The following is a 12,653-nucleotide window of genomic DNA, read 5'->3' as shown; positions in this document are numbered from 1 at the left end:
ATGGTGTACATATACATAATGGAATACTACTCAGCCATAAAAAGGAATGAAATAATACCATTTGCAGCAACATGGATAGACCTAGAGATTATCATACTCAGTGAAGTAAGTTGGACAAAGACAAATATATGATATCACTTATATGTGGAATCTTAAAAAAATGATACAAATGAACTCATTTACAAAACAGAAATAGACTCACAGATACAGAATACAGTTACCAAAGGGAAAGGGAGGAGAGGATAAATTAGGAGTTTGGGATTAACAAGGGCTTCCCTGGTGGCTCAGACGGTAAAACATCTGTCTGCAATGTGGGAGACTCGGGTTCGATCGCTGGGTTGGGAAGATCCCCTGGGGAAGGAAATGGCAACCCACTCCAGTACCCTTGCTTGGAAAATTCCATGGATGGAGGAGCCTGGTAGGCTACAGCCCATGGGGTCGCAAAGAGTTGGACACAACTGAGCGACTTCACTTTCACTTTCACCTTCTTTGGGATTAACATTTACACACTACTATACATAAAACAGATAAAACACTAGGGCCTGCTGTATAACACAGGGAAGTATATTCAATATCTTGTAACAACAGAAAAGAATTTGAAAAAGAATATATGTGTGTGTGTGTGTGTGTGTGTGTGTGTGTGTGTGTATGACTGAAGCATTTTGCTGTACGCCTGAAGCATTGTAAATCAACTGTACTTCAATTTTCAAAAAGATATGCATGGTCATTTAAACTACATGAACTTTAAGGTTCCATGAAACCCTGGGCTGAGCTTTCATGAAAACATTTGGAAGCTGAGAGACAGAAGCATAAGGTTAGCTTGTTATTTACACTTTCTGGGACAGATTTCCTTACAGTTTACTCCTTACTAATCTTGCTTGTAGATCACAGTTGGAAAAACAAGCAAGGTTCAAAACACATGAGTCCTTGTGATCTTTACAGTGGAATCATGTCAAGTTACCTTGGAAATCAATAAAAAGTGCATTTGTTTTCAGACAGATGTTTGTGATCAAAAATCAGAGTGTTAAGAGTTACGTGCAATGATGAGAGCCTAGCTCATCCGCTTCCCAACTCCCCTGAGTCCAAGAGCCATGTTTTGCTTTTACTTTACCCGTGTGTCAGAAGAAGTCATCTCTTATTCACCATTTTCTCAAATTACTGGCATATTTTCACAAGACACAGTTGAAAGAAACCAAGTTCAAAATTACCTTAGGTTCCTGTGAGGTTTTTATACAAGTTAGTAAAATGTGGTTGACTCGTGTTTAGCTCTGAAGTGTCTTTCATTAAAGGTTATCATCCCCTTTCAAATTCATTGCTTTGAGATACTCTAATCATTTGGGGCTTTAAGATAAAAAGCAGAATGATGCATTGGTGGACTTACTATATAATTGTACCAAAAGGCTCTGGAATCTCACTGCTTCTATCACTCTTAGCTGTGTGACCTTGAGAAAAATTACTAGACATCCTGGTTGTGTCCATTTTGTAATTGTAAAAAGAAAAGAGGAAAAGAGGCATTAATCATACATTATAGGATTGTTGGGAGGAGTAAATTAGTTGATATATATAAAAAGATTACACAATTGCTTTAAATCGTGTCAATAAATACTAGTTGTTATTGTTATTACTGTTATTATTTCACCACTGCAATCATTACCTTCCATTCCTGCGAGTGGATTCTCCTCCTGTAAAACACATTTACATTTGTTGCTATCCCAGAGCATGTCAACAGGACAGAGCTTCTTGGAATGGGAGCAGCTAGGAAAAGAAGACAATAAATCATATTTTAAAGCTTTCAAAGGTAATCATACCTTTGGAACATTTTTTTTTAAATGTTGAATACATTTCTGAGTAGAGAACAGTGAAGATTTTCAGGAGCTTGATTCATATTTATGAAGAACATGTTATTAGATAGTAATTCTGTAATTACAAATATTCTCTGTGGAAACCTTTGGAAATGAAACTGTAATTTTGGAAAGTTATAATCTTTTTAAGAGGATTGGTGTTAAAAACTATGCAAATTAGCTGTCAACAAAGCTTATTTACCGAAAGTAAATAGTGTTCTAACACAGCTCCTAAACATTATCGTCTGTAAAATGGAGATAAGAACGCTGGCCAGACAGCAGGAACATTTTGTAAATGTTCCTTTTCCATGAGCTTTCTCTTCTACTTGAGAAAGGCAGAGGGGTCTGCTTGGCTTAAGGCTCACTCCCTCACTAGCCACTCACACAGTTTCCTCCTTTAGTTCTTCAAGATCAAAGTCTCCAACTTAATTACTTTATATTTTTATTCAATGGTTGTAATTTGCCCTTTGATTCTCTGTATTAAATTATTTTTTCCCAAATCAATGATTCTGACCTTTGATTTCAGAACACTTTAGGGTGTCATAATTTGTCTCAGAAAGAATCACAAAATCCTCACAAGAAAATGTCTAGTCAAATTAAGTTTAAGTCATTTTCATTTAAAATACAATTTCCCATTTGGTAAACTTAAGAGGAGGGGTTAAAAAAATGCCCAAATCAGATGCAGATAGCTTCGCCACTCTCCAGTGACACCAGGAGCCTTTTTCCCCTCCTAACTTTGGGACTTAAATATATAAACAGCCTGAAATGAGTTTTATCCAATGCTTGTTCTGGAATGAGGGGACAGATGCCAAATTTGAAGCTGGAGTTGAGTTTTACAACTGCACCAAACTATGTGCATTAAGAACAAAGGTGCCCACAAGTTGACATGCTGAGTTCACAGCCACCGAGCTTTTTGACATCCTGCAATATACAAGTAACACCTAGTAAAAAATACACTTGCCAAACACTCATTACCCACAGATATGGGTTAGAACCTAAAAGACAAAGAGCTTGAAGCAAGAGAGACCATTCTGTAATTAATGACGGATTCGCCACACACAGCTTCAGCAAGGCAAGAACAAGCATAGTGTAAGAAAGGCTTAACAAGTGTAACAAGTGTAAGAAAGGCTTACCGATCTTCTTCTGGGATCTGGATGGATCTTCTAATAATTGAGAATGGATGGCGGGGAGCTGTTGGGAAGCACTTACAACCTGTATGGTTGGCGACTTTAACAGGCACTAATTCAGGTACTGATGTCAAAGGCACTGATATCTCAAAAAGCTAGAGTAGAGAAAGAGAACTATAACACATATATTTGTTTGTTTTACAAAAAAATAATCATGTCTACAGTCTACATTTTTGCCTTTGTCCCTTATGGTTGTGACTTTAGCAAAGTTGTCCATTAAGATAGAACTAATAAGGTTGAGGGCTGGTGTGATAGAAAGAATGCTGGGCTGCAAATTAGAAGACCAGGGCCTTTACATCACTTTATCAAGTATTTAAGTTTGGTTAAATCTCTTAACTTCTTGGTGTCTCTAGTACCCTTCTAAAATAGTTAGTTTGTAAAATGCTCCCTGTTCCTGCTTTAAGTCTGAGTGTAAATTGTAAGGATTAAATGAAATTACAGCTATGAAGTTTCTTTGCAACCATGGTGCAGAGATAACTGTTCAAAACGATTTACTTGTCCCTTCCCACGCCATCTCCACCGAAGGAATATAGTTTCCTGTTCCTTGACTTTGGACTTGGCCATGTGACTTGCTTTGGCACAAGCATAGACTTGGACTATGTGTGCTTTCTGGGGCTCGCTGTCTCATGCATTTGCTCTAGCCATGACAACAGCACAATCTGGCAGTCTTGCTGATCTAAGGGATGAAAGACACGGGGACCAGACCTGGACTCAACCTGCAGCTTGGCATCAAGCCCCGCTGAGCCTAAACTCTAAAGTAACTGAATCTCAGATACATGAATGAGAATGTCATTATTGTTTGAAGCCACTAAGTTTTAGGGTGTTGTTTATTCAGCATTACAGAGTAAAAACTGACTGATATAAGACCATCATGCCCAAACAATTATAGGTAACATGAATATCATTTTTTCTATGTTTCCATATGCCAGCCCCTATTGTAAGTACCTTTATATTAATTTCATTTACCCCTTATAACAACATTATAGGTTGGTTTTATTACCCCCCAACTCTACAGGTGAAGAAACAGATGGAAAGAAAGGTTAAATAACTGGCCTAAGACTACATAACTATTGACTGGGAGGATGGGGATCCTAACCCAGACAGTCTACTCCACAGCCAGAGGGCATACTCTCAAGAACGTGCCTTATTACTTTTTGGAATAAAACTGCTATGACCAGGAGCTGCAAGATGGAATCTCAGCAAGTAAAATTTACTTGCCAAGAGTATCAATTACTTTAATTCTAGAGTGGTTCTCTGATGTACAGGTGAATTTGAACTTGATTTTAATGTTCTGTCCATTCAATTACCATTCCACATAGTCCTTGCTACATAGAGTCTTCATTTATTCACTTAGCTTCTAAGAGGTATTTCACTGAATAGCCCATAACTTTGGGATGAGAAGTTTTTTGGAAAACACTATTACAATGTTCAAATATGCATATTTGGAAAGAAAAACTGCTGAACACTTACACTTAAGCATATTCTTGGAAACTCATTTGTTGTGGACAACAGTCAAAATATTCAACTATCTATTAAGTGGAAACAATCCATTAAAGTTGTGTTTGTCCTGACCTTTCAATATGTAATGGTACTTCCATAAGTCTAAGTAAGAGTGTTTTTAAGAGTGTTTATTTTGCATGAACTTCATCTTGCGAAATTTTTCAATATACTCTAGGGTATAACACAGTCACGAACTAAAGCCTCTTACATTACGCAACCTTTGTTTCTACTGACAGTTGATGCTTAGCCATAGTCATGTCATTTTTCCCCCTCTGATTGTCAAACAGTAGAGGTCAGAATTTTTACAAGTTCCAAGATTTTCTAAAAGAATTTAGAAAAAGAAACTCTAAACTTTAAGGGCTATTTTAAGAGGTATGCAGGGTAGGGGGGAAGTAAGGGTACGTTAACCTAGTACCAAAACAAATCAGCATTCCATTCTTTCCTTCCGAACAAGATAAGTTATGTATTAGGTTGGCCAAAAAGTTTGTTCAAGTTTTTTCATAATATCTTACAGAATAATAATAATTTTTGTTGCAGTACCTCTTTTCCCAATCATGAGACTAGATTGTAGAGGCAAATGTGACAATTAAATAAATATATCAATATGTGTGAGAGATTTGCAACATTGAACCAAAAGGAATATAGTTTGACTTACAGCTTTTTAGTATGTTTTCTTTTCTAAGTTTGTTATTACTGCTCCACTATGCCATATATAGGTTTCCCAGGTGGCACTGGTGGTAAAGAACCCATCAGCCAATGCAGGAGACGTAAGAGAGGTGGGTTCAATCCCTGGGTTGGGAAGATCCCCTGGAGGAGGGGATGGCAACCCACTTCAGTATTCTTGCCTGGAGAATCCCATGGACAGAGGAGCCTGGTGGGCTGTAGTCCATGGAGTTGCAAAGAGTCAGACATGACTGAGTGACTAAGCACACATGCATGCCATATACATTTTACAACAATATGGTAGCAATACAAAGAAAAACTTATCTACTGAGCAAAAGAGGTTTTATAAGATAAGAGAGAAGAATTATTTCTTTCTTGGGGACTGGAGGATTCTTTCCAAAGGTCTTCTGTGCTAGATATTCTCCATCTGCCCCTTTGGAGATGCCATCCTCTTTTCTTCCTTCCCCACTGGGCAGTGTCCAAGGATGCTGACCTGCACGGACTACATCTATAAGCCTCCTTACCTCCCCCACCCTGCCCCCTCTCCCTGCCAGGATAAGGGTGGGCAGTGGCTGCCCCTCACCCAGCCAGTCCTGCAGCCCTCTTCCCCACTTCCTCTCTGGGTTCCCATAACCACTCCACCCTCTGGCCTCTTCAGTCTAAGGGTGGGAACAGCTCCCCCTTTCTAGCAGCTCTGGGTACTTCATCAGCCCTTCTTCCTTCCCCTACCCTGCCCATTCCCTTCATCAAACTCTTCTCAATCACTCCATCTGAACAACATGGTACGTAATTAATGACACAAGTCAGTGTGGCCATCTTTGTTCCTTGTAATGTCTGCCCTAGTGGCTTCCATATGATTTTCTGATCCTTGACATCATAGCATCAGAGAGACAGTCCTAGATATAACTACCTCGGGTGAATCTGGAGCCCCTCTCTGACTCTCCGTTTCCTCAACGATAAGATGATAAGCTACCCTTTGAGCTTGTTTCAGGGTTAAATAAGATGATGCAGCTAAGGCACTGAGACAGCGCTGGCAACCAGCTGAGCTGTAGCTGTCAATGCCACCAGCATCAGGGCCACAGAGGGCTCGTGTCCTCCTACCTGTTTGGAAACGTACGAGGTGCTGGTATTAACACAGACGAGGCTTTCTTCGTTGCAGCAGCCGCCACACCGGAACACGTTCACACAGGGAGGCTTGAAGAATGTGTCCGTGCTGCTCCCCAGCTCACTGGCCACCTCCACGCAGGTCTCTCGAGGGCTGCACTGTGTTCTTTGCCATTCCTCGTCTATAACTGCAGAGAGGCAGTCCATTGGGTCAGCAGAACAAATGGCTCTGACCTGCCTGCATGTACCAGGGTTTGCTCAGCACCATCATTCTTGTATATATCAAGCTTGTTGATTTAACAAGATGGGTATCTGGGTTGGCTTTAACCAAGAATTGTTGGCAGAAAAATTACAACCCAAATCTGTGTTCCTTTCCATGTTTATGATCCCTTCATAGCCACTAATTCTACTTTCCGCTAGTATAAACACCATGTCCTGGATATAACTACATTGGGTACATCTGGAGAGGCTGGCTAATAAGGAAGTAAATTAATGCATGTAAAGCAATAACATGTAAGCATTATTTATTAAGCAATTTACAGGACATAGCTGGAGAGCATTTCTTCTCGTTTAAGTCAGGGGTGAGTAGGTTTTAGCACCATTAGGAAATACATTTCTGTTGGTTGCTTAAGTAACTATATATGGCAAACATATGAATGAAAATTTAAGTGTTCCTCAAGTCGGAGTGTTCTCATTTGCAAATGCCTGATACTGACGTTTCTATCAAATGATGAAATAAGCTGATTCATTTTGATGAAAGGAGCAATTTTCTGGCCATTCTAACGAATTTGTGGGAAACAAGAAACAAGCCTCAGGGAATTAAAAAAAAAAAAAAAAAAAGATTACATACATTCCTGTAAAATACACTTGCCTTTCTCTCAAAGTTCATTTTTTAAAATTAGATTTTGATAATGTTATATAGCCTTTCTGTGGCTGTTTCTGGGAAATGATTCAAATTTGTGATACTGGCAAGATTTAGACTTTCTTTTAGTTTGTCATGGAATTGTCGAGTCAATTATATAGGCTGGGGGTGGGGGTGGCTAAAACCCTCTGTGGCTGGGAGCTTCTAATCTGAGCCGCAATCATGCCCACCTCCTGGCTTTCATACCCTTCTGTCATCCCCTCCTCTGCATGTGTGCTGGACCTAGTACCCCAATTCTTATGAAGAAAAGACAGCAAGAGCGGTGGGATGGCACATCCATGGTGAAGTTAACAAAGACTGCTCTCCACCTCGCTAGCAGTCACCCTCTCTTGCTGGCACCCTCTCTTGCCTTCTCAACTGCAGCCTTAGAGGAAGCAAGTCACCATGTTGGAAAGACCCACATGGCGGGCAAGTGAGGGTGGTCTCTATCCAACAGGTGGCAATGGAGGTGGGATCCTCGGCCCAACAGCCTGTCTGGAACTAAATCCTGCCAGCAACTGCTCAGGAAACTTGGAAGCACATCCGGCCCTAACTGAACCGTGAGATGGTGCCTATGGCCCAAGCTGACACCTTGACTGAAGCCTCCGGAGTGACCCTGAAGGAGAGACACCAATTGAGCCCATGTCTGCACTGCTGACCCACAGAAACTGTGAGATCAAAACATGCTGTCTGAAGCAACTAAGTTTTGGGGTAATGTGCTACACAGCAATAAACTCTTCTTTGTTTTTATCTTATGTTCAAAAATCTAATTGGTCTCTGCTCACATTCCGAATTCCTGTATATGTGAATGTGTTTCCACTAGAAGGGATAGAGCAAACTCCTACCTGAAGGATAAAGATAAAATATTATTGTTGCAGATCTGATGCTAGTCTATAAATTATTCCCTTAAGACATCTTTCCCACAGCTTTTCTCCTTTCCGCCCCCCGACCCCTTAATCTCAAATTTCCTCATATGTTGCTTCCTAGATCATTGAAAACACAAAGTATGTTTGGCTGGCTGAAAAGCACTGCCTATACTACACAGTTTACCTAAACTTTCCTTTTCCATAATAAAATCTTTTCGCCCAACAAACCATTTAAAATGTTTGATTATGAATATTTACATACAGAGCCTGAAGGCTGTAAACATGAGAAATAAATTATCCAATTAGGTACTGTTTAAATCACTATTATTAATCATAAATCACTGAAAAAACAAGTAATCAACTTTCAAAACTCTTTCTTGTTTAAAATTCCACTTAAATGTTGCTTTCCATTTGCTTTTTTATAAAACCAAGTTTTGAAAGTCAGAACGCTGTGTGGAACTATGACCGCTGTCACTGAATAAAGGCTTCATATCTCTACTTCCTTTCCTACTGCCCAGCAGGGCTGCTCTTCCTCGGGGAATTACCCTGAAATACATGAAATATAAGAAATTATCATTGGGATACCACATGGGTTTCATTATTTGCTACTTCTGTGTGTGCTAAGTCGCTTCAGTCATGTCCAACTCTGTGCAACCCTATGGACTGTAGCCTGCCTGGCTCCTCTGTCCATGGGATTCTCCAGGCAAGAATACTGGAGTGGGTTGCCATTTCCTTCTCCAGGGGATTGTCTTGACCCAGGGACCGATCCTGCGTCTCTTATGTCTCCTGCATTGGCAGGCAGGCTCTTTACCACTAGCGCCACCTGTTACTTCTTAGTAATTAACTTTAGATGATCCCCCACCTGCCATGTAATAAGAGACATTTTAGAGTTAGCAAATTCTGTATTTAATTTATGATTTTTAAAATATTTTTTTAAATGTTACGGTTTCCTCCTTAGAAAATGTTCATTTCAACATCAACGACTTTTTAAAATTACCTTGTCTTAGTTTTATGGTAATTGCTTCTTTATCTCCATCTTCAGAGTAGCTTCAGGCTTGCCTAAGGCCTTAAGGCAGGTAATCTGGTTAAAGCCCTGAATTTTCAGATGAAGTTTCATCCCTTTACTTTCACGAAGTCCATGCTAGTTCACCACATAGAAACAACTAGAGTTGCAGACCTCTGGCTAAATTGGGTTCTAGGCCATGGTTCCAACCATCTCAACTTTTTCAGACATAGTCATACACATACACATCAAGCATCCTCTTCACACCCAGGCCTCAGTGCTGCCAAGGGATTTATTCTGCCTATGCACAGCTTTCCCCACAGCCAACAACAGCAGCCCATTCAACATTATCCTTTTACAAATTGAAGAAAATAAAGATAACTTTATAGAGAAAGACAAGAATAATTTTGGCTGAGCAATCCATTTGAATTATTATGCAATAGCTACAATCCAATACTAGGTAATCATATGTTAATCAAATCTAAAATGTTAGCTTATCAATGCTACGGTGGCTTCTTGTGTTCTTGTGACATGTCATCAAAAAGTGAGATGCTAGACTTTCCTGTTGGTACAGTGGTTAGGACTCTGTACTTCCACTGCAGGGGACATGGGTTCCATCCCTGCTTGCGGAAGGAAGTAAGGTGTGTGTCATGGCCAAAAAAATTTTTAAAAAGGAAAGAAAAAAGCTAAACGTCTAATTGGAGGTCACACAACTGTATTTGGCAAGTGATTCTTTCATTACAGGACAGTACATCAAGACAATGATTTTCTTATAAAGAACCTGCAAAGCTTACTAGGGAATAGTCATTCCCTTTATTTCAAATCATGTTATTTTCTAGTCCAGAATCTGGATTCTTTTGTCTAGAGAATTTTCCTCTCCATTATTCTCCTAGTAATACCAGTAGGCATTATTCCAACTCAGCTTCTAAATTCTGCTTTTCATTCTTACTTTAAAAAATCACAGAGTTTTGAAGACATAAAAAGCTATAGCTAATCTACTGGTTTTCATCCATGTATGTCTGGCCATTGAATGCTCCTTATTTAATGAATACCCAAGTTTTTTTATTTTTTAAGTAAATTCAATGATTTTTTCTATTAAGAACAGTCTTTCTGGGTTTGTTTTGCCCTCATAACTCTGAGTTTACTATATTTCTATATTGTGAAGTGTTATTTGGTATTGAATTTTGATCTCAAAATCATATTGGGTCGATTTCTCTGCTGAGTAAACACAGGAAACCAGAATTCTCCACTAAATCAAAGCTATGAAATCAAAGACCCCCTTTTCTTCTCCTTGCCACGTGCCTGCCCTGCTCAGACTTTCGGTAGAAGCTGGCGCATTCATTACTAGTAGATAAAGAGTAGGACTTGGCCTCCGCCTGCACACACCTACCTTTGAGTGTCTCCATGTCAAAGAAAGTGGCCGCAAACCTGGTGGACCGATGGGATGCTGAGCGAGAGTCTGTGCTGGTGAGACTTTTGAGCTTCAGTCGGCATCTCCATAGCTTCCAGTCCTCGAAGTGTGTGATCTGCAGTAGTTCCTCCAAACCCGAAGCCGCCCTGATCTGCTGCTCAGATCGTTCTAACATTGACCGAGATGCCCGCTTAAAGTGAAACAAACCAAAAGATCTGATTTACAAGCAAGTTACTCAATTTCTACTTTGTCTTAATAACAAGCATTTTTTTGCTAGCACTTACAAATGTAATTGGGCTTCCCTGGTGGCTCAGCTGGTAAAGAATTTGCCTGTAATGCTGGAGACCTGGGTTCGATCCCTGGGTTGGGAGGATTCCATGGAGAAGGGAACGGCTACCCACTCCAGTATTCTGGCCTGGAGAATTCCATGGACTGTATAGTCTATGGGGTCGCAAAGAGTCAGACACGACTGAGCAACTTTCACTTTCACAAATGTAAATAGAGCTAAAAATTAGATTATCAAAAGGGACACTGGTACCTAGGACAAATGACAAGTAGTAATTTTGATCCACATTCTGTTTATTTATGATCAATGGAATGACTTATTTCCCCTGGAAATAAATAATAATTTAAAGACAACATTGTAGTGGGTTGAATGGCAGACATTTAAATGACATGTCCACATCCTAAACCCCAGTACCTGCAAGTAAGACTTTTGTGGGGGAAAAGGATCTTTGTAGATGTAATAAAGTTAAGAATCTTGAGATGAGGTCACCCTGGATTATCTGAATAAACTTAAATACAAATATAAACATCCTTATAAAAGTCAGAATAGGGAAGACATGGACACAGAAGAGGAGGATTCGTGAAGACGGAGGGAGAGGTTAAAGTAGCACACTCATAAGCCAAGGGTTGCCTAAAGCCACCAGAAGCCCATTACCCACTGGAGCTGAACTCTTGATGGCCTCCACCTTCCAGAGGAGTCCATCAGTTCTGCAGCTTCAGTTTCATGGGGTTTTTTCTAATTGTTTTTCTTGAGATACAATTTACAGATAATGTAGTATAGGTTTAAGGTATGTAACATATTGAGTTCTTCAACGTCATGTTTTTGGTGCCATTTCTGCAAATGTTTGCCATCTGCAGATGTTTACCATCCTGTGATCAACTTTTTATTTTATCAATCATGGCTATGGACTGTAAGCCATCTGAAAACATGAGTGCAGAAGGTCATTTTACTTGGAAGTCCAGATATGAATGTGAATGTATGTATGTGTGCATGTTTTTAACAGGTGTGAGAATCTCAAACATGTTTATGAACTGAGGGAAAGAGCCAACAGAGCGGAAGAACATATGCAGGAGGGAAAGCAAGGACCTAGAGGGGTTGGTGTGATGTAAGTTCCAGAGATAAGCAGACAGAGGATGAATGAATGAGGGTCTGAAAGAGGAGGCTCATAGAGATGATCCAGGCCTGAGGATCACAGGACTCATTGACACCTATGGTTTCTCACTTCTTTGGGAAATTTGTCTCAAGGCAGTTTTCTGGGAGCAAGGGGTGGAGGAAGCCTGAAGAGCACAGATAGGGTTTGGGGAATAGACATTGAATTTCAGGAGCATTCTGCAACTGCTTCATCTAAGAAATCCGGGGATGAAATTGAATAACTGCCAATCTCTTCAGCAACTCTGAAATTCAGTGATGTGCTATTAAGGCTCATTTTTCAATAGTTTCTTATTTCATGATTATTCATTCCCTCTTCTAGTTGGACACTATAACTACTTCATATTCAATCCACTCTGTGGAATAAAATTTTGTTACAAGACTGCTTCCCCATGAAAATAATGAAAACAATCAAATAGCTTTTTAAATGCTTTAAAAATTGTACTCTGAGAGGATTTTTATTTATTGAGGCAAATTTCAATTTCAAAATGATAAGGCTTCATAGCTCTTACAAGTTTCAATTCAATCTGAGAAATATCTTCAAACTATCCAACCATGAGAGCTCAGGAGGAAATAATCAAATCTCTGGATTGAATTAAGGCCACTGAAGGGCTCATACAACTTACCTCATCATGAAAAATGAAGTGTTCACTCAAGTATAAGTTATTTAAGCAAACTTTAAGCCTTATAATTTAAAACCTAGTTTGAAATAATTCAGAAATTGCAGACAGTTATTTTGCTC

At 39.6% G+C, this 12,653-nt stretch overlaps 1 protein-coding gene across 1 annotated transcript in view; it reads right to left on the bottom strand.

Moving 5' to 3' along the window:
* Positions 1 to 12,653, bottom strand: part of VEGFD (vascular endothelial growth factor D) — a 41,920-nt gene that overhangs the window by 7,358 nt on the left and 21,909 nt on the right. The window contains exons 2-5 of the mRNA XM_061136625.1: positions 10,456 to 10,666; positions 6,293 to 6,483; positions 2,975 to 3,123; positions 1,655 to 1,755 (exon numbers count right to left, since the gene is read on the bottom strand). Of these exons, the coding sequence (XP_060992608.1) occupies positions 1,655 to 1,755; positions 2,975 to 3,123; positions 6,293 to 6,483; positions 10,456 to 10,666 (652 nt within the window). The remainder of the gene's footprint in view (positions 1 to 1,654; positions 1,756 to 2,974; positions 3,124 to 6,292; positions 6,484 to 10,455; positions 10,667 to 12,653) is intronic.

The sequence above is a fragment of the Dama dama genome, chromosome X (assembly GCF_033118175.1).
Source record: "Dama dama isolate Ldn47 chromosome X, ASM3311817v1, whole genome shotgun sequence".
Lineage (NCBI taxonomy): Eukaryota > Metazoa > Chordata > Mammalia > Artiodactyla > Cervidae > Dama > Dama dama.
Note: the sequence above shows the minus strand (reverse complement) of the source record. Positions and strands in the feature narration are given on the sequence as shown.